General features: G+C 38.5%; 2 protein-coding genes across 2 annotated transcripts; one reads left to right on the top strand and one right to left on the bottom strand.

Moving 5' to 3' along the window:
* The first annotated feature begins 632 nt into the window (after positions 1 to 632).
* Positions 633 to 14,369, top strand: SPATA1 (spermatogenesis associated 1). The gene is made up of 13 exons (XM_054638715.2): positions 633 to 668; positions 1,533 to 1,639; positions 4,603 to 4,720; positions 6,741 to 6,794; positions 6,885 to 7,212; positions 7,325 to 7,570; positions 8,023 to 8,149; positions 8,298 to 8,358; positions 8,960 to 9,080; positions 9,862 to 9,987; positions 11,766 to 11,935; positions 12,954 to 13,052; positions 13,930 to 14,369. Exons 1-13 carry the CDS (start codon positions 633 to 635, stop codon positions 14,032 to 14,034), a joined length of 1,698 nt encoding a protein of 565 aa, XP_054494690.2. The 3' UTR covers positions 14,035 to 14,369.
* A 1,580-nt stretch (positions 14,370 to 15,949) lies between these two features.
* On the bottom strand, positions 15,950 to 22,278 carry CTBS (chitobiase). The gene is made up of 7 exons (XM_054638321.2): positions 22,079 to 22,278; positions 21,566 to 21,704; positions 20,430 to 20,638; positions 19,620 to 19,791; positions 18,974 to 19,071; positions 18,142 to 18,303; positions 15,950 to 17,157 (listed from the first exon to the last, which is right to left on the bottom strand). Exons 1-7 carry the CDS (start codon positions 22,202 to 22,204, stop codon positions 16,972 to 16,974), a joined length of 1,092 nt encoding a protein of 363 aa, XP_054494296.2. The 5' UTR covers positions 22,205 to 22,278; the 3' UTR covers positions 15,950 to 16,971.
* Positions 22,279 to 22,309: the final 31 nt, after the last annotated feature.

Here is a 22,309-nt window from a genome sequence, read left to right as displayed (position 1 = left end):
CTGGCCTTCCAAGGTCCCTTCCAACCCAAACCATTCCCTGATTCTATAACATGTTAGGACAGAACCATGGTTATAGTTTATGGAAATATTTTTCTGACATGGTTGCCCAGCACAGTCACGTTTCCTCAGAACACTGCATTTGGCTGGCACAATGTGTTTGCTGCAGGTCACAATAATTATCACTTCATCAGATCCAGGTCCTGCAAGAATCCTGCTTTGTGGGGATTTAGGTCTGTGCCTTTAGGAAAACAGTGGAATTGTATAGAAAGTTGTATACTACCAAAATATTTTTATGAAAGGGGAGAAAATGTTAAGAGGAAATGCTCTAGGGCAGATCTCTTAGAGGCACAGGGCTATGATTTAGCAATTCCCCCAGTTACTTAGGTGACACTCACTTGTGTAGAAGGTGTGGTTGGTTCTGTTTGTGGTTAGCTGGAAGCTTTCTGCCTCAGCACAGACACAACTTCCGTTTTCATAAGTGGAATGAAGATCAGTAAATGAAAAAAGGATATTTATGGAGTAACTTCTGTCATAACAGATTATCATGAAACTCATTCTTAAAGAATGCTTCAATCAAAAAGAAAATTAGAAAGCCCACCTGGCATTTGCTGTGGTGACATGGAGGGACCAACATGTCATTGAATCAAATAAGACCTCGCACTTCACAGGTGAGTTTCTACTTCTCCACACAGGTTTTTTAGATTTCACAAACAAAAAATAAGAATACATTAAAATAAGGTTCTAGAGTACCAGAGAGGAAAAATATATGTGCTTTCAAAATAGTATATGTAGAAAGAATTATTTTCTAGTTCATATTAAGTAACTCAACACTTGCAGAAGTATTTAATATAGCTTATTTGCATGGCTTTTAGTTAAAGTGAAGTGTATCACCCTAGTCAATACTATCTGATTTTTACTAGAAATATCAAGAGCTGGAAATTAGCAGTGCAACAACTGCCACAGGTCTGAACACAGCCCAAGTGAACCTTGCTCAGAGCCAGCTTAGTTATTCTTTTTGCAGACATTAGCAGGAATATTTTTGTGTTTCCAAGGTAGCTAATATTATTAAAAACAGAAATATTCTGAATTTTTTTTCTTGATTACACAGTCAAGTTGTGGTGCTATTTGAATCAAGCTTTCAGGGCTTTGCATTTTTTATGAGATGAACAAAGGTAGGATTTCAGCTGAGGGATTCTTGTAGTCATGACACTCTCCAGAGTATCAACTGGTTTTGGTAAGATCTCTCCATTGCTGTCACAGTGATACACAGCAGTAGCACAGGCTCTCTATTATCTCACTTCCATTGGGGAGCTTGTTCTAATGTGACTTATTTCAGCTGGCACTCAGTCACAAATTGCTCTGCTGTCCTCTCTCAGAATCTAGTCATCACTGTGAGACAGGGCCTCACTGTTCTAGTCCCTGTGCTAATACCAAAGGAACCATTCCTGCTACACAAATTGAAAGTCCACCTAAAAAAAACAAAGTGTATTGGAAGAGTATGATAATACATTTACATCTGTTCTTTTTTCTAGCTGTTGGAACTTCATGTTTTTTATGTCCCAGCAGAAGTGTGGAACTTCAAGCTGAATACAATTCCTGTAGCTCTTACTAGCAAATTTGTCTCAGCTGGATTTATAAGGTGAGTGTGGTTTTAGGTTTCATGTACATGGTAGGTCCTTCACACTGTCCTTCAGTCCAACTTTTAGTCCAGCTGTTGCTCTAGAGAGCACAGTTACATCTGCAGCAGAAACTTGTTGTCTAATGAAATGTCTGGAGTGTCAGTGGTGACCATAACGAGCATAACGAGCATTATGTTAATTTGTACTGTGTCAGGCATGGTGTAGACATTGAAAAGCACTCCCAGAGCAGTGCTAGTATTTCTGTAGAAAGATTTATATTGTAAAATCATATCTTACATTCTTTCTGTCTCCTTGAGTCTGATTATCAAAAGCTGGAATTCTTTTGGGCAATGGGCCAGCCTCAAGAGAGTGGCTTGATGAAGACAGGATAGCCTGTCAGTTCCCAGGAGCAGGGCTAGGATGATCTGAGCTCTCAGTCCAGAGAAAGAGCTGAACCTTGTTTCTCAAGGGAAAGCCTTACAGCCCATGAACCAGCAGCATTTCCTCTTTCTTCTTGAAAGAAGAAAGTGAAAGGCTGTGCACAACACTGTGCACTGTGTGTGCTCTCAGGTAGCTGTTTAAAGGACTTAGTGAAAGAATACCCTGATTCCCAGTCCTAGGCTCAAACCTGGCACAAGGAGCTGTACTTTTCATCTGTCAAAACTTTGAAAGTTTTTTTTTAATACATCTAAAACATTTTGCTCACAAAATCTAGCATCTAGTGTGGTGAGAAGTTGTAGAAAGATCAAATAATGTAAAGATGTGTGTTGAAACTGAGCTTTTACATACACCTTGTCTACATCTGTGCAAAACCTGTCAATTCAGCTAAAACTGCAGGGAATAGAGGTTTTAATTAGTTTAAATTGAGTCTTGTATTATCCACTTGAGACAATATACAGTGTAGCTTAAAAGACTGGCAGCAATCAGGTAGGAGCATGTAGGGCAGAATGTATTCATTCTCACAGCTGCTTCTGTTGAAAGGCTGCTCAAAACCAGAGAAAATAAGAGCATAAACCCATTTTGTTTGCTGTTCTAGTCTGCAGCAGAGGTGCAGAATACATGTCTGAAGTATAACTTCATTTCATGTCATGGACATCTGCCACTGCCCTATATTTTCTAGTGAAAATTTATTTCACTGAGGCATCAAATTAAATTAGGATCCTCACTGATTTCAGTGGGTTTGTATCTACCTGGATATTGTTGCTTGCTAATGACTCTTAGATAATTGCTAATTAATTCTTCTATGGGTACTATGCAATGCTGCAGTACATTAGCATTAACATAACTAGTACCTGGCCAGTGAATCATTGTCTTTAAAAACAAAAAATATTTTTAAAAACTTCTTTTATTATAATCCAGGAGAGGGAATGGCTGGTACTCCTGTGGCTTGGATGCTGTTGGTAGCTCTGTTGTTCAGTCAGCTTGACAATCCCAGTGCTGTCTGAGTCAGCTTTCCAAAAGATTCCTAGGTCAAAGTACAGGCCACTTCCATTAGCTGTGAAATTAGAGGAAAATATTAAGGGTGTAATTTTCTTTGGCCCTGAGTTCTTGTTCCCATGAACTTGATTTCTTAGCCTCTGTGAGCTTTTTTTTCCATTCCTCATTCCTCACCATAGAAGCCAAATTTTACTTTTTCTAGATGAGATGGCTGCAATGAACTCTAGTTTGCATTGCTTTTAAAGGGACACCCTGAAGCAAGTGACTTGTATGTGACTGTTTTCTGCCAGCCAGTGGCAGCAAGTGACAGGCTAATATTATTGCATTTTCCTAGCAGCTGCACTGGCAAACAATATTGAGATAAATTTCTGCCCTATATCTCAGGATCTGGATATCTAGATACTTTCCCCCATTATACATTGTAAATGTGTCCACTCTGCAGACTTTTTATGATCTTGAGGAGGGTCCTCTAAGTCCAGGGTATTTGAAATAATACAATGGCAGTGTTTTTACTACATGCTTGAGCTGTGAACTGAAGGCCTAAAGGGCTGCTTGCAAGTGCAAACAAACCTTGACAGGGTAATGTTGAAGACCTGTTCAAATGGAGGACCTGGCAGGTTCTTGTCTGTACTGTTTGCTGAGAATGGCATGTGCTATCCCCCAAGCTGTGTCTGTGCATTGCTTGAGGAGTGAGGGCTGCCTGGGCCAAAATCATCCTGCCACTTAATCAGAGTGGGTAATTAACAGTCTCAGGCCTGCATTTGTTCCCTGGTTTCTTATATGGCAGCTTAGAACAATTAGAATTGCTTGTGCTGTGCTGCAGTGCTTTGGTATGCCTCTGGCACATTTGGATTTATTGTGCAGAGATGCTTCTTATTCTGTAGTGATTTTTCTACTGAGCTCATTACCTAAATATTTGCATACTTTCAAGTAGTACATTAAATGATGCAATTCATATTTGTGTCAACATTCTCATCCTCGCATCATGGTGGAAATGTTCACAGGGCAGTGTTTGGTTTTTATTTAAAATACATTTACATGCACACATGCACACACCCAACTGTAAATTTGTGCTGGAAAAGACAAAAGCAAAGAATGTGCCTGCTGCTTAAAGTGGACTGTGCTGAGGGCTCCTCTGGCCCTGGGTGCTTGAAGGGAATGATCAACAGTCCTGGTCCAGCCCCATGAAACTGTGTCACTTATATGGGAGTGCACGACTGTAGCTTCCAGTGGTGTTGTTACTCATCTGCAGATGAGCAACAGCATTCTGAAGAAGTAAATTTCATATTTTGTCTGCTTCCATATTCTCCCTTTGTGTGAGGCTGGAACAATGTGAGTCTTGCTGGTTAATGTTAGGACAGCCCTTTCAGTGCAGTGCTCTGAGTGCCACACCAGACCCTCTGGCCTGTCTGTGACTGAAACAGTTCCCAGTGTGGGTCATTCTGTCTGTGCAAGCCAGCACGTACAGACCTTCATCTTCCCCCTCCTACTAATTAGCCATCATTATTTGATCTTACAGATGTATTAATGAATGACAACATTCTAGGGTGTCTCCTCACATCACATTAAGAGCGCTGCGGGAGAGGCTTGGAGAGTACCTGGGTGGAGTGACAATTGCAGATAAATTCAGATTTTTAAAATGCATTGGGAAAAAACTAGCAGTGGTAAGTTAATTTTTTTTTTTCTCCAGTGCTCTTCTGTTTTATAATGTAAAGCAGAGATTTCATTCCTGCAGATGAGATAATATCACATGAAGTAGAGATAACTTTAGGGGCACTGTTAGCATTTCTTTTAAACATGCTGCAGCCTAAGCTCTTGTCAGAGCATATCTGCTTCCCCAAGTGCAAAGGCCAAGCTGGACAGCTGTATTACAAGTACCCTTTAAAGCAACAGGTGTAATTAGTCACCATCCTGTGAAAATATAATGGTTTTGGTAAGTCCGTGCATTAAATATGATAAATCTGTTTGCATTAAAAAAACCCCAAACCCATAAGGCCATTACTACCTGAACAAGTTTGGGAATAATTCAGTTGACAAAGTGCAATGGAAGCTCAGTCAGAGTTCATCTAATGGCTCCTGCTGTGACCTGCCCAAAAGCATTTAAGATATCATTCTCTGAATGAAAACTTCTCTGGATGTTCCACTGTTTAGTCCAATAATACAGCCTGAGATGTCAGTAATAAAACCCCTACATGTGTGAATCATAACTGTTCCTCCATCAATTCTACATATATATCTTACAAAGTATAGCTAAAGATTAAATAAACTTCAAAATTAGTCCAACTGAAAGTTTGTTCATGTAACACACAAAGATGTAAGTCATTTATGTAAATATAGAATACTTTCTCCATGTCTCATTTCACCTCTTTCTCATGAATTTGGAAACGACCTACAAGCAGGAAATTCGGTGCCTAGTTGAATTATCACTAAAATCACTCTCACAGAGACTAGAATAAATACTAAGTGATATGCAAAAACTAGGTGGAAATACATGAAAAGAAACTTAAAAGACTGTGATACAATCTAAATTGGAACGTATTCATATGTTTTCAGTGAACTGAGGTCTTCTTAACTGGATGACAATAAGTAAGATGATTCATTTTCATCCCCACATAGTTCAGAGATAAATGGAGAAATTTTCCGGCCTTTATAATGTCAGCAAATGAATAAAATGCTTTATGTTAATAGAGAATTAAAGGTACTGGTAACATACATGAGGATTTATAGAGACAAATGAAAGATACAGTTTTTCTTTGAGGTATTCACTGTTGCTTGATGTTTAACTTTGCTATTATAGCAAAGTGTAAAGCAATAAACCAGCTGCTTTATTTGTTGTTTAGGGTCATGGTAACCTCATTGAATTACATCTCCATGATCAAATATTTGTTGAGTGTTCTCTCCCCTTAGTCTTCTGTTTCACAACTCTAACAATGTAAGCAAAACTAAGAGCTGTGCCCTACTTGCAAGCAGGGGTCTCTTAAATGAAAAGATAAACATAAACTAAAATCATGTTCATTTGCTCTTCCTTTTTTATATATAACCTTTGTGTTTAATTCAATATAATTATTTGAATGTAAGTTCAGATTTCTTTTCCTTACATTGGAGCACATCTTTCAAATATTTATTGACTATTTTAGACTTTGTTTTCAGGACAACTGTTTAAATGTGAAAGTGTATGTCACAAAAAGAATATGAAGGAAAATGATAAATACAAGAGGACATAGGATAATATTTGACTTTTTTTCTATATACATTCATATACAATATTTTACAATACTGTATTAGGGAACTAGAGAAAATTATGCGAGACTCAGCATTTCTGTCCAGATTCAGCTTGAAGCAACTTTTGATAAAGAAAGTTGCAAATTTTCTTTTCCTGGGACTGTTGAATCAGGTCCTTTGAACCATAAGAGAAAGTGCAAAGGATAAAAAACCATTCAGTACTTGCATGCAATCTTGTGGGTCTGATTAAGATTTTGAAAAATAGACAAAGTTTCAGAACTCTGTCAGAAAATACAAATGTACTCTGAGATACTTTTACCCCATAAAGCCACTACAGATTATAGTGATGGTTATAAAAGAATGCAGTATGTAAAAATGACAATGAATGCATATGTCACATATGCAACACTATTGATGAAAAAAGTGCTGTATTTGTTACACTGCCATACTTTATCTTCCGAGGTGAAAGCAAAGCAGGAAACAGAACTGGAACTGAAGTCATTTGCTCCTCCTTATGTAAGTACTGAATGGTTTGTAAGGTACCATTTTCAGAAACTTTACATTGCACATTTCTTTGTGTCTGATGGATATAATCTGCAATTTCAGGCACTTTATCCTGAATTATATTTATTACTGGGAGTGGAATATTTTGAAGATGTTTATCCATTGCTATCATCACCTCAACAAAAACATCACGTTAGTGAAGAAGATAATAATAGGTTTGGTCATGGATCAAGATTATCCAGCCTTTCCCAACAGAAACCTGAAAAAGGCAAACCATTTTTAGAAAGTATACAAAGCAGGTATCAGGTAGAAAATCTGGAAGTGCCCAGTCCTGTGGAATGGGGTGAGAAAGAGCCTGTTCCAATTTCACACACAAACAACAAGCAAGACAATAACAACAGGATTCCAGAAAAACAGTTTGAAGAAAAAGGTAAGCTTAACCAGTGTAGTGAAGGAGGGTGGTGAATGAGAAGAAAAATAAATATTATGGTTAACATTTACAGTAAAATAATATCTCTGTCATATTATCAATTATTATACAGATCAAAGTGGATCTGATGGATCTCTCTTCACACCAAGTCATTCAAATCCTGCAGACCAGGAATCTGGAAAGTGTGTTCTGGTATTACACACCTCTGAGCAGAATCATCTCAGCCAAGATCAAGAAGACTGCAGTGCTCCTAAGTGGAATGACAAAGCCCAGGGAACTGCTCCTACTCATGTAAACCACAGTGATCAACAAGGCCAGGGTAACCAAAGACCCCAGAATCACATTAAATATCAAAAGGGTACACATGTTTGTTATTGTCTTTTTGCTAAAGCAAAGTAGAGCTAAGTTTTAAGAAATCTGTAATTAAAGTGTAAGTTGGAATAGCACTATGAGAGCAATATACCATTTTTTAAAGATAATGATATCTTCCCAAGAGATGTGTTTTTACCTTTGAGTCCTTCATTAGCACTGTGTGCTGATATAGAGAAACACTTTACTATAGTTGATACATTTGTCTAATCACCAGAATTAGCCAGATATATATTCTAATAACAAAAATACCTTTTTTTCCCCTTGATTTCTTTCTTCTGTTATTCATGGAGCATTTCCAAATCCTAGAGATAACATCACTTGCTGTGTTGATTCACTGAATTTCCAATACAGGTTAGAAAGCCCAGTCATTGACAGTCAAACCAGCCTGATTTTTGCAAGTGTAATCTATGTATTTTTGTCATCACTATCCTGTCACAGAACTAGCAAACATGGAAAATAATGAGCACCAAAAAGATACCAAATTAAGAAGAGACAGAACACAGGATGCTGAAATTCTTAAAATAAGGGAAGACCAAACTACAGATTATGTCCACAAAAAACAAAGGTTAGCAAATAATACCTCTCCTAAAATAATGGATAATATTAATTCACTGTTACAAACTTACTTTATAGACTTCAAATAAATGAAAGAAAATGAGGGGGAAAACATTTTGGTCAATGAACTTTCACTTGTTTTTTTGATTTTATCTTAGCTTGCAGCAAAACAGAACTAAGAAGACTAGAGTTGGTCTTGGTGAAAAACTGGATAATCAGGTATGTTTTTCAAGGTAACATTCCTAATAATCTTGAGCAATAAATATAGTCCTCCACCTAGAAACAGTCTAATTTTGTAAAACTGGTGACTCATTATAAATACAAAAGATCTGACAATAATTGAGAAAAGTTTATTCATGCTTTGCTACTTAGCTTAGATTTTCTAATGAATATCAACTATATTTCTAAACAATTGAAATCTACAATTACAAATTTTACTTTAGAAATTGGCAGTTTTTGATTTCATAATTAGCAAACCAGGTGGCCATTTTAAGGCCCTTAGCTCCTGGTCTTGCAAGGGACTGTCAGTAGCTTGGGGGTTATGGGCATGGACAAGAGCCATTAGCAATAGTCTGTAGTTTTGTAGTTTTGTCTGTGTGTTCTCTGTGATGGAAGGGTTCAGTGCTCTCATTTTGTTTGCAGAGATCCAGCTGTTTGTAATTTAGTGGTCATGGGTACTGGTAACAGAATATAAAAAACCCTACTTGCAGGAGTCAAATTCAGCCCTCTCATTCACTCAGGCCACTTTCAGGGCATGTGTCTAATGTAACTATTCAGGATTATGGTAATGTACTTATAGTTGTGTCTTTTGACTCTATAGGCAAATGAAAACAAGCAAAATCATCTTACTTGTCCAAAAGAGTGTATTTCAGCTCCTAGTCCACCTTTTTTGGCATTTACTGTAAATCCTGAATTACAAGTTCCTGTAATTCAGGCAGCAAGTGAGTACATGGTTCCAAGAAATTGTAAGGAAGTGAACTTTTAATCAAGACTGAAGACTCAATGAAGACATAAATACCTGCACTATACATGGGTTAATTCACAGTATTGTTACAAATTTTAATTTATGAATAGACAATTCCAGGTATTTATGATTGCATGGGCTGTCCTAGAGCTTGGCAGGTTCCCAGCACCAGAAAACCCAACTTGTCAAGTGGATGGAAGGAGAAAAGGAGGGAGATGAGATGAAACACTGCAGGCTCAAGTGAGAGTGTAGCAAAGAAAATCACAAGAGGTGTTGCTGAGGGGGAGGATAGTGAGAACTTAAGTGTTGGACCCATTGTTGCAGACTAGTGGAAGTCTGAGAGATTGTCCTGCAAGCTGGAGTTTCAGGCAAGATTTCTCTACAGTTTCTATTGCAATGTATTTTAAGAAGGAAATAGTCTTTTGGAGGCTTTTTTGGCTTCATTGGCAAGCATTTGCAATGTATGAATATATTTCTTGATTTAATAGTTTTAGTGATACATTGTCTAAACATATAGAAAGATTTTTGTTTGCATGGGTGTGTGAATGCCTGGATGCATACTGGATTTCCCCCTTTTTCTAAAGTGCCAGCCATTCTGAAAGGTAGATTAAAATGAAATCTGATTAAAATGAAATTGTTTCTACTGCTGTGACAGGGCTTTTGGCATAATTTGTGATGAGTGCATTACAAAAATCTTGACTGATCCTTTGTACTTAGAGTATTCAAATGCTTGCTAAATATAATCGTAATATCTTTAGAAAACAAGATGGCAGAACAATTGCAACAAATGAAGGAAGACAGAAGGCACATGGAAGAAATTAGAGAAGAACTGAGAAAAAAGGCTAAAGGGCTACTGGAACAAAATAAGCTGAGCAGATACCGAGGTACACTTTAAATTTATTCTGGAAATTGGATTGATTGAGAAATTACTCTGAAACCAATTTGAAAATATTTGTCTCCTTGTCAGTGAGCTTAATTATAGAGAGAGCAGTCTGCTAACCAATAACTCCAAGAAGATTAATTTTGTGTAATAGCACGCTAGAAAAATTCAAGGTTGCAATGATGTTCCTTCCACTTTTTTTTTTTTTTTTTGGTGGCATGTCTTATACAGTTAAGGCTGTTCTGGCTTTCCTAAACTATTCAAATTGTGTCTCATGTATGTGCAGTGCTCAGAGAGCTACTGCAGGCTGCTTCTCTCTCAGACCCAGGGCAGCCTGGCATTTCCTAATTCTGCCTTTAGCTTACAAGGGGCTTCAGGTAAATTGCAGCATAATAATTTTTGTTCCTCCTGTCCAATGGTGTTCAGCTTATGACATGGAAGTTCCAAGCCTGTTGTGACAACCTTGATAAACTTTGGTTTTTAACAAGGTCAAATCTCATTGAAATTTCACACAAATTTTCTTAAGAAAATTATTTTCAAATTCATACTTAAAACTATCTTCCCTAAGTAACATCCCAGTTATACAGAAATGAGATTTAATAATTTTGATGTTTTGAGAGCTTTCTCTTTGTGCTTAAATGTCACTAAGTCATTACTAGTCTCAAATATTACTTGTAGCTTGTTGAAAGGAGAGAAGCCCATTCTTTCAGTTATTCTCTAAGGACATGGCTGCACTGCAGCCTGGGGAATTTGTATTTAAAAACCCCAGACTTGGGTGTGTGAAGCAGTAACTTTGTAGTAGCATGGAGCTGCAATTCAAGCTAGAGATAAGCCCTAAATGGCACCTGCATTACCTTAAATTATGTTATCCAGTTAGGTAAAATAAAGGTTATTTCACAAGGATTCAAACAGCTTCTGCAGGTTCTGTAAGAAGCATCTGTACCTCTGAATTATTTTTTTTTTTATCAGACCTGAAGAGTTTTGTAAGTAAGGGCACGTAGCAAGCATGTTTCTTTGTAAGAGCATTTTCTGCAGTAACAGCCATCCAGGTCTGTATTTAATATCCTCCAAAGAGTGCCATGCTGACAGGCACTCCCAGTTACCTGGCACAGTCATCCTCCAGCAGCTGAGTTCTTTTGGGTGAGTTTCACTTGTCCAGCTCCCAGAAACTATGCCTTGAAAGAAGGGATTCATTTAAGACACAGCAGATATGCAGTGGCCATAAGACTGCCACATACAGGGGCATTTATGTGCCACCTCTTGGTAGCACATTGACAACACAGGAGCAATCATAGTGAAGTGTAAAGGTTACTAACTGTTTCCCATAATTTGGGATGTCAGATTGAAGCTGTTCAAAATCTCTGGCCATGAAGAGCGTAAATTTTGCCTAAATCTACAATGCTGCATTTTCTGGTACAGTAGGGCTGTGGAATTCAGACTGTGCTGGGGATACCACTCTTCACAGGAGCACCTAGGTGCTGCAGAACAGCCAGGCTGAGTAAACTTTGGGTTTGAACCCTGTGTTTTATCTCAGGGGGCAGATAAACCCTTTTGTGGCAGGTGTTTATGTGAACATTCAGTTGCATTTAGAGTGAATGTAACTTTAGATTACAATGAAGATTTTTTTTTTCACTACATGTTTATTTTAAAGAAACTTCCTGCCATGTTTCAGTATGTGCATTGGCCAGGAGAAGCTTGGGAGGTGAGGTGGTCATGACTGTCTTCAGCAGACCTTAGGATAAGGTGAACAAGACCAAACACTGTTACTGTTCTCCTGTGCAGTGCGTGAGGCATGGAAGAAGAAGTACTTTGAAACCAAGAGAGCTACACTTTCACTGGAGGACACTTTAAACAAACTGCAACAGGATTTAGAGCTTTACCACCAGAAATTGCTCTTGCAACTGGAAGCCAGAGATAGCCAAAAACGACCAAAGAAAACAACAACCTCCAAGGTATTTCCTTGTATTATTTATTATCTCTTTTTTCACAGTCTGAGGGTTTTTTGTATAAAATATAAATTAAAGACCACCCAATGACTTGTAAACTAGCTTTAGCTCAATGATCTGAGGGACAGAGTTCCTTCAGGCCATTTGTCTCAAAAAGACTGCAGAAGTGCTTGAATCTGAGCATTTGTTTCTTTCTGCTTTCTCTTGGTACCTTTTTGTAACAAAATCCCCTTCTGTTCAGTGTAGTTAATGGATTGTTCAGTTCTACTTTGTTTCTATTATCCAAGATTTCATACAAGGAGGCAATGAATGTTTGGAGCACACAAAACTTATCTGTAGCTTTTGAAGTGGTTGCACTTCAACTGTTGTGTAACTGTGAGTTTCATAGGAAGTTCAGAGGGAACAAAAGAGAAAATATAAAAGAAAAGGAGGAAACACCCTTTCCAACAGTTGTGTCTGCTAATTTTCTAAATGCATTAATGGAAGCAAGGCTGCTGACAAAACTGAAGCTAGCCTAGGAAAAATAAACGTCCCTTTCTTGCATCTGAAAAGTGTGTGCATGTACAATCTAAGAGTGTATATTATATACAAACATGTATTATTTGAGCTATCTTGAAATATCTACTATTTTAAAATAAAAATATTAATAGGGTTGACATTGCATTACTGGCTATATTCAGACACATTATTTTGAGGGGCACATCAGGGGTGGGGTTGTTTTGGTCTCCCTGGCTGGGCACTGAGAGGCCTCACAGGAAGGACAGGCACAGGCACCAACCCTGCAGCAGTTCTTAGTGGGCAGCCCCCGAGAAGGGAGCCAGGCTCTGCAGAGCTGTGAGGCTGAGCAAAGGGCGCTCCCCAGCCCTCGTGAGCGACGTGCAGCCAGGCAGGCACCAGCCAGCTGGGAAGGCAGGGAAGTTGGAAAGAGGTGGTTAGAGGATTGTTTCTGAGTGCTGAAGGAACACCCAGTGAGGGAACAGATTCACTAATGCTGCACCTTGAGCTTTGTTGTTGTTTCACACAGAATTACACAATCATCCGGATTGCTACAGTGCAGCACGAACTCCACCAACTGAGGAGGAAGCTGGAGGATACAAAAATGAGACTCCTAATAGAAATGAAGGTACTGTGCCTTTTAATTAGAACAGTCAAAATGTGGCAATGTATGGAAAAAAATTAGAACTTCTCAATTATTAGATGATGTAAATATTTGCTAAACAGTTCTTGTTTTATGCTGTTAGTTTTAAGGTGTTAGGTGTTGTGACTTTAGAATTTGAGCTAAATTACTCCAGAACACAGGTTATCAAATTATTTGGAATGTATGGCATCCAAACAACTTAGATACTCAATGTACTATGTAAGCTGAGGTTCACAATCTTATTAATACAATTCTAATTACATTCAAAAGGTAAGTGAAAAAATACACCTGGTGTGGTGAGGCACTGAGCAGTAATAAATAGACCATGGCTAAAGGAAAAAAATGGTATAAAGGAAAAAAAAATCAAAAAACAAAACAAAACAAAAAAAAAAAAGAAAAAAAAAGCTGTCTAAGCAGATTGAGATTTGAGATTGCAGACCTCTTCATCTGCTTTATTCCATATCAGTGTTGCCTGTGAATCTTTTTGGAAGGAAGAGGTATTACAGGCCTTCACACTGGACAGCTTTCCAGCTCTGAAAGCTTGAAATAGGAGTGTTCTACATCACAGAGATTGCCCATGCTCCTAGTTACCTGGTACTCCAGGGTGGTTGTAATTACTATGACTTCATGACTCCTCCATTGTCTATCAAGGAGTGGAAAGAACAATTATTTTTGCAGTTGTTTCAAAAACATCAAGGCAAATTACAGAACAAAGTAGTGCTAGAACACATAAAATTTCAGACATGAAAGATTCAGCCATCCTGTATAAAATTCAGTCTTAGTTATATAAACCTATATGCATGTCAGCTCCAAAAAAAGCTTCCTTAAATTGCCATTCCTTAAATGATGGGTTCTTTTGCAGATGAGAAAGCAGGCAGCATCTGATTTACAAGCACTGAGAGCAGAACTGACACAGAAGAAGATTCATTCATCTTTAATTCTCCAGTCCAGAAAATCAGGAATTTAAGATGACATGAGTAACATCTGTGAAGTGTACAGTAGCTCTCTAGTGTATGGAAAAGAGAATTTCAGAGCATTTGTTTGTATGTTCTTGAAGTAACTTTGTAAAAAGACACTAACTATATAAATATTGTGGAATTTGTATACTAGGCTACTGAGGTAATGCAGCTCATTTCTTTTTAAATCTCACTTACTGTAAGATCAGTCAGCTACTTAAACATACAGTTCAATATAGTAAAATGTCTAAAACTAAGCTGTTATTTTTAAAGTGCAAATTAGTTAATTGTGGAACAATTGTGGAACAATCCAGTGTAACATCCCAGTGGTATGCTGATGTTCTTTGATTAACTACATAGCTACTAAGAAATAAACTTAAAATCTGTAGCCTCCTGTCCTTATTTTCAGGCTCACACATTCCATTTTTTAGAAATTATTAAAATATAGTTTCTGTAGAACTACAGCAACAGTAATCCTTTATTTGACTGTTTACTGGAGTCTGTTTTTGTCATTATAAATACGCCTATCTATAAATTAGCAATCTATCATTACTGTATTATTATTATGAAGCATAAACAAAATCTCAGATAATCTCACTTTTTTCCATATCTAGCTGGTTTTGCTCCCTCCCTCATTAGGAAAGGCAACAGACATTAAGTATCTTCTGTAGCTTTAAAGCTTGCCTGAAAGCTTTCTCTTGGACCAGTATAATGATGATCCTGGTCCAATTTACACTCTTGCATGTTCTGCCTTTCCTTAATTCCAAGATCATGCATGCCCTGAGATTAACAATTCTCTGAAAGAGGAATCAGAAATCTCTTCATAGGAATTTTTTTCTAGCTCTGCTGTTTGCCTCTTTGCAAACCAGATGTTATTATATTCAGCAGAAGAATAGCATGCTAGGAATTAATCTCAGCTAAAAAGCTATCAAGGCTGTATTTATAACTGGAAGTGAAACACTCATGGGGAATAAGTTATGGGATAAGAAAATTATGCAGCTCTCAAAAGAACTAACTTAGAAATGTCTTGAGTCAAACCACCCATTATCCAATTTATTTTCTTAAAGATAGGACTTAACAAAGATTTTAGTGCTAAAGGATTAAATAAATTATTAAAACTACACCCACTTTTTCTTAATTCAGGGTTGAAGCTCACATTCTCTATTTAAGAATTGTGTCTTATTTAAGACATGAAAGCAGGCTACTAGCTACTGGAAAATCAGAACCTAAATTTAAAGTATAGTATTATCAATTCATGATTCTTGACTGCTACAGGAAGGAGAGTTTTATAATTAAGTAAGTCAGCTGGCCCTCAGAATTTCGCAGCTCAGATATTCATAGCAGAAGACTCTCAATTCAGCAAATATCCATCTCACAGTATTTAAGCATTTAAAGTTCTGAAGTACAAGTTCTGAAGTGTGTGTATGTGTATACATATATATATATATATATGTTGTTTTTTTTTTAATATATAAAATGTAGGAATTTCTCTTAAGACTTATAGCATGGTGTTCTAGTGAAAAGCCTTCTGATTTGTCAAGGGAATTTTTTAGTTTCTGTAAGAGCAGTAGGCTTCACCTTCTGCTTTCCATCATCTGTAATATCAAGCAGACACTTCAGATGAAGTCTTCCAGTCTTGTCCTCAGTAGCCATAATGGTAATGCTGCCATACTATGGTAATTCTTTAGCAAGCAAGAGAACCCAACCAATCAGACAAAAAAAAACCCAACCCCCAACCAAACCAGACCAAAAATCCCACCAAGCCCACAAATGACTACATCTACCTAATTAAATAATTTTTTTAATTAATGGAGTCACTTAAGCAGGGGCCAGTTGCACTTTAATCTGGTTGTGAAACAGTTCTGAGAAGCAGACAAGCAGTGTGGGTTGTGAGCTGTAGAACAAGTAAGGCACAGACAGGGAACATTGTTTACAAGCCTTACCAAGAGCAGCATTTTATTCAACAAAAAAAATCCTGTAAACACGAGCCAATCTTTACATCACTATGGGTATTTAAAAAAGTTATACAACTTCTGTAGGCAAATGGTTTTATGAAAATATGAACTAGAAAGAAAACATAATCTCCTGTTATCTCAGAGGCAACACCCCATAAAAACAAAAAACAAGCTACTGAATAAATTTTAGGGTGTGTGGGAAAATAGAGATGCAGTTCATTAAATAAGCTTCTGAATTCTAGTTTTCAGGAAGTAGTTTGAAATGGAAGGAAACATCATCCAAGTCCTCTTCATATTAATGCTTCTTCTTCAAGCTAAGGTCAGAGATTTTCAGCTTTCGAAACTGAGGAATTTATGTGATACATGAGCACAGTGAAACTGGAGTTTATTGAATATTCCTTTCTAACAACAACTTTGATATAAATCTTAACAGCAACCACTTCATGTTATGTAATTTCTTCAGTCCATAAAAATCTTTTAATCTAGAAGAGTAACCAAGCTGCATATAATCAATAATCTGTCTCTCCAGAATTGTGTTTAATCTGATTCTAGAGTGACTTAGCTAAAATATTGTTTGGGTTGGGAAGTCAGAAGGCTGAGACTGCACCATGTAACACAGGAATAAGTATTTGCTTCACCTGGCAGCTTTAGCAAAGATCATTATGAGAGTGGCCCTGTAAATCCATCAATTGGTCTTGTTACCAGATACACACTGGGTGCAAGCATTAACTAACTTACAGTAACTGAAAAATTAAAAAGATGAACAGTCTTCAAAAAACCTGCTGATGCAAGGATTGTTGTTCCAAAGCAACAATGGAATTTTCTGAAGAATGAAAATACAGCTTTGCATATAAAATAACAAGATTGATTTGCCTAGTTTTTAAAGTTTTTCTAATCACAATATATTTATATAAAGTCAAAATCTGTGATACTGTAAGCCAAAATAAAAAACTACCAATTTTCATAATTCTAAATCAAGGGTTTACACAGTTCTTATGGGGTCAGAGCTTGCCACATTGCTTGAGTTTGTTGTTCTGCTGCAGCTTCCTTGGAATAGTCAAGACTATTTCCATTCCACATGCCAATGCCCCTTAAGCCTCGACTCTTCACATATGCTGCTTTTAGAGAGATGCTGTGAGGGTCATCAAACCATACCTGGTGGAACTGACCAACAGAATCCTAGAAAAACATTTAAATACCAGTGTCAGTGATCATGTTTTCTCTTGAACACAGTTAAAAGTACAACTAAAAACTGAGATAAACAAGCTATGTAGATTTATATAATATTTTCCCATTTTATCAATACTTTGTCACACAGGACAATTAAAAGTTCTAAGCAAAATATTTGGATATTTTTTTTAATTGTAGAATATAAGTTATAAAACAGTGACACAATTTAACTGAATACATTTAGATGAAAAGGCTTATCTAATTTGTATTTTAATATTTTTTTAAATACAGCTAAAATTTCAGATACAGTATCTAAGCTAGCAGGTGAATTTAGTTTGAGATTGTGGGGGTTTTTAAGCAATAAACAGTTTTAGAGGAAGTTATAAAATTTTATCAAGGTTATGCTGCTTTTACCTGGTCATTGCTTACAACCTCTTTTTATCACCAACATGTGAAACTTAAATAATTTTTTAAAGAAACAAGACAAAATGGACACACTGTGGTGTTCTAGTAAGCATAGTCATTTATGGACTCTTTCACTGTGTCTGTGTAGAAAACAAAAGCAGAAGAGAACATGCATGCAAGGCATCAAGCTAGACAAAATTAAGAGCATCTCAGAATCATTTTTAGTTTAAATCATTTATCAACTCATGAAGGTAACTATAACAGTGAAGGATGGAGTAATAGGATGTCTTTGTGCCAAAATGTCCTTTTTGACATGATGCAGTGACTCAAGAAGACTGGAAAGTAATAAAGATCTTTATTACTCCTGTAGTCTTCAGGCACTGCATTCCTCTCTCAGACTAGGAATTCAAGACACAAATTTTCAGCAATCCTTTACTGTACCAAAAAAACCAAACCAAACCAAACCAAACCAAACCAAACCATAGAAAACATAAAAGGAAGAATCTAACCCAAATAGCTTTATAGTCAAAGATCTATGGCTCATGAATGTTTACTCCACACCACAGTGGCTTGGAAAAAGACTCTTACCTTGTACTCATAAAATGGAGCCTTCTGCACCTCATCCCACAGCAGCCCTGAGAGAGAACTGTTCACCTGCTTCATGATGGCTGCGTAGGGCACCTGGCTCCCTGCAGCATCACTGCAAGGAGCCCCACGGAAAGGCACCTTGGGAAGGGAACAAACATGCTCCTGGAAAACAAACAGGGAGCCATGAGCTTCAGGTGAGATACACTGAGCTCCAGAATAGAAGTACAGCCAAGAACAATTCACAAAAGGCGTCAGGGCCACAAAAATTCCAAATCTTCAAGCAAATCCAGCAGATACTATTTGTAAAGTAAATTAAAACAGCAACATTTTCTTTAATTTGCAGTAATATAGGACTGGATGGATACCCTTCAGCTTAAACAGTTGTCTTATCTTTTCCACCCTTAATTGAACCTTACATTTTTCATAAGTATAATATTTGAGACCTCATAAACTGCTATGCTGTAACAGTCGTAGGTTTGCTATGGTTTGTTGCATCTGTCTTTACAGTGCTGTTGAGAAGGCACATACAAGTGTTGTAGGGCCTTTGGACTTCATCTCTTCTCATACAGATAACATTTATAGCTCCTAAGTCAAACACAGTGCTTGGATATCATGGGGTTCAGGCTGCCTAAAGAGCTAAAATGCCTTGTCTAGTTACACACTGCTCATCAGTTAGCCAAGCAAAAGATTCTGGTTTGTGTCCCAGCTTGATGCTCTTACCCATCAGATCACAGTATTTCCCAATCCAAAAACAAGATTACCAAAACCTAGTTATATCTTTCCAACGAAAAAAATTAACAGTTTGATTGCAAACAAATAATCTTCACCTTACCGTGGATAGGTTTTGGCAGACATAGTCATAGCCATACCAGGGGACACCCATCACAAGCTTCTTAGGATCAATGCCCATAGCAATGTACTCTTCATATCCTAGTTTGGAGGGAAATAAAAATTAGCATGCATTATTTACTTCTCCTATACTTTTTATTCTTACAATTAATTTAGAGCCAGAGCCACTGCATGATACCCAGAGGCCAAGGTGTAAGCTGTCCCTTGCCTTCACCTGCATTCCAGTGAGTGAGAGGCTTGCTCTACTGAGATCCCAGTAACTGCTCCAGTTTCTCACACTTAAAGCCATCTGCCCTGAGCAGAGGTTCACAAAGATGAGAGAAATGTTTCAGGTTCTCTGCAATCCCAGGCAGACAGCACTGCTCTGGCTGCCATCTGTCAGTCCAAAAGCGTTCTTTGCACTCCTGAGGTTACAGGGACCAACACACAAGGCTGAAGGTCTGTCTGCCTGCAGGCTCATAAGGACCAGGGACACTGTGTTCATATCCTGACAACACACATCTGAGCACACTCAAAGCCTCACTGCAACCAGAACAAAATAAACCTGTCTAAGAGAAAGCCCTCTTTTCTATCCACTCATGTCAGCAAATGACAATGTTCTGACTCCTGGGGAAGTGTTCTGTCCTCACCAACTAAAGTCTGCAGGTAAGGAGCATTGGCTTTTGCAACACAGTCTGTCCAGATCTGGCTCTGTTCATCATATGACATCACAAATAAAAAGTCACAGGCATCTGCAATTCCAGTGTAGTTGTAGCACCTTTTATCTATGCATGCTGGAGACCAAGCCACATCAAATGTTACCTGAAGGAAAAATGCACAACTTAGTAGCAAGTATGGCACTCAGGTGTCCTTATTATCTCTTATTAAAAAAAAAAAAAAAAAGCTATGACTTTTAAAGACAGTACTTCCCAAATGGTACAGTTTAACACATCTTGATAATAATGAACTATGGAAGAAGCTGCTCATCTGATAAAACAAAGAGAAGATAATAAAGTGAGTACCCCATTAGTGAACATATAGCACCAAAGAAATTAAAATATAATATTATAACCACCAAAAATATGAAGCATGGTGCAAATCTTGAAAACTTTCATGATAGGTTTACCAAAACACTATCAAGCTTTTGCCCCACAAGGCTGTATTTGCCCTACTTTCAACAATTCACTAAGGGACACTAAAAACTGCCAGCTCACACATAGCAGTAACACCGTATGTACAAATCTCAGCAAAGCCCATCTCTCATTGAAATTCACACAGGTCAAAAAGAGTGATTCTTACAAGATTATATCACAGCTAACATTCATAATTAAGCATTCACTAGAATATTATATTTAGATCTGCATCAACTTTTTCTTATTCATATGCTAAACAGCACTGCCAAAAGTCCTTACATTTCATAAGGTTAAATTTAATGTTTGTATAAAGTACATTATTATTACCTGTGATCCAGCTATTTCTCTGTGAAAAGCATCTGTAGTTTCTCTAACAAGCTCTGTCAATGCATAATACTCAGGGGAGGTTTCATTAACTTCTTGCTCTATATCTATGTTAATTCCATCCATATACTGCTTTTTTGCAAGGTCCACCTGTTGGGATATCCATGCTGCTCTTTTAGCAGGATCAACAATTTCCTGAAGAGGTACATCACCTGGACAAGAGGCCTTCAAGAGTTAACATGCATTTGCACCACAGAAATGGAAGGAAAGATTTGTCTTTAGTTAACCAACACATTTAAACCCAACATAAAAAATGTCCATATCAATACTGGTAAAATACAAAGGAGTTCATTTTTTCCTCAAGCATAATTTTGATAACCACCCCAGAAAAGATTACCAAGATTCTTTGAGAGACTGGTGTTAAAATTAAGTTCCTTTGGTTTTTCTATAATTTTAATCATCTTACTTCTGCTTACTATTCTTTTAGCCACTGTAAATCACCTTTCTTGAAATCAAAGTACTTTCAGCATTTTATCTGGTCATATTTAGAGGAAAGCTACTTTTGTGTTTAACCTTTCCTGTTATCCACACTGTAGTCCTGGATTCTGCTTTTTCTCAACAGAGCCAAAAGGTATTTACAACATGTAAGCTAATGGACTTTGTCTTTCTAATCAGCATTTGTACCTGCACAGAGTTCCTGAGTATGCATGTTTTAAAACTCAACCCTTCCTAATAGAGAGGGATTCATTTAAGTGCAAAATACTAAAAATTACTTAAAATCCCTTTCCTTACTTTGTGTTTTGGGTACTCCACAAAAGATCCAGAATACAGACCCAAATAACAGGCTTTTTCTTTCCTCCCTCTTCCCCCATAGCAATGATGTTCCCTGTAAAGAGAACTTTTATTAAGTTGTCACTGGGATGGTTTGGTTACTACTGTGGCAAAATCCACTGTTGGTTTCAATACCCTGCATACCAGTATGTGCAAAATGTCAAGGGTTCATTAAAGCCTTATTAATTAATTCTCTTAAAGATTTTAATACCCTGCATACTGAATGCAAAATGTCAAGGTAATATAGCCCTGTGTACCTTATCTTATTCACGTATCATAAACACCTGTGTTTTTCCAGTGTAACCAACCTTTCAGTACTATCCTCGAGCCTTTGGAGTGGGCATAGCACATGAGCTCAGGATCGTACTTCCCGAAAGCTGCCACAGTGGTAATTTTGGACCAGTCGTAGGATTTCCATGCTTCCTTCCCCACATCAAACACGAATACCTGGAAAAGGGGTAAAAAGCACCCTGGTTAGCCCCGAGCGCTTCTCAGCACGAGTACCATTCTCCCGCGGCACATCCCGCACCGGCACATCCCCGCTGGGCAGCGCCTCAGGGATGGCAGCCGGGGGCCGAGTGCGGGACAGCACCGCCCCAGGGACTGCCCGGGGACACTGCCCGGCCCGTGGACACTGCCCGGCTCGGGGACACTGCCCGGGGACACTGCCCGGCCCGGGGACAATGCCCGGGGACACTGCCCGGCCCGGGCCGAGCGCAGGGCTCCCGGGTGCCGGGGCGCGGAAGCTGCTGCGAGCGGCGCTGCCGCCGGGCCCGGCCCCGCCTGCGCCGGCAGCGCCCGCCCGGGCCGGGGCCGCGCACCTCGGAGCCGGCGGGGCCCGTGACGGGCTGGCACAGCCGCGGGTCCCGGCAGGGGCAGGCGCCGGCAGGGCCCAGCAGCTGCAGGAGACCGACGGGCAGCAACCACCCGCCCCACGGCCGCCCCATGGCCGCCGGTGCCGGCCCGGCCGCGCAGCCTCGGCCCCGGGGCGGGCCCGGGCGGAGCCGGGCCCAGCGCGCCGCCTGTGCAGGGACAAATAAGCTCGGCCGGGC

Source organism: Agelaius phoeniceus, chromosome 8, assembly GCF_051311805.1.
Source record: "Agelaius phoeniceus isolate bAgePho1 chromosome 8, bAgePho1.hap1, whole genome shotgun sequence".
Lineage (NCBI taxonomy): Eukaryota > Metazoa > Chordata > Aves > Passeriformes > Icteridae > Agelaius > Agelaius phoeniceus.
This window is presented reverse-complemented; position numbering and strand designations above follow the sequence as displayed.

Bases quoted from the DNA above. Each gene is read 5' to 3' on its own strand.
- CTBS (XM_054638321.2), bottom strand. From the start codon at position 22,204: ATGGGGCGGCCGTGGGGCGGGTGGTTGCTGCCCGTCGGTCTCCTGCAG. The intron at 20,639-21,565 runs GTTGGTTACACT...CCTCTTGTCCAG, and splicing joins CTCGAGGATAGTACTGAAAG to GTGATGTACCTCTTCAGGAA. The intron at 19,072-19,619 runs GTGAGGACAGAA...CCTCCAAACTAG, and splicing joins TTACCTGCAGACTTTAGTTG to GATATGAAGAGTACATTGCT.
- SPATA1 (XM_054638715.2), top strand. From the start codon at position 633: ATGTCATTGAATCAAATAAGACCTCGCACTTCACAG. The intron at 669-1,532 runs GTGAGTTTCTAC...TCTTTTTTCTAG, and splicing joins TAAGACCTCGCACTTCACAG to CTGTTGGAACTTCATGTTTT. The intron at 9,988-11,765 runs GTACACTTTAAA...TCTCCTGTGCAG, and splicing joins TAAGCTGAGCAGATACCGAG to TGCGTGAGGCATGGAAGAAG.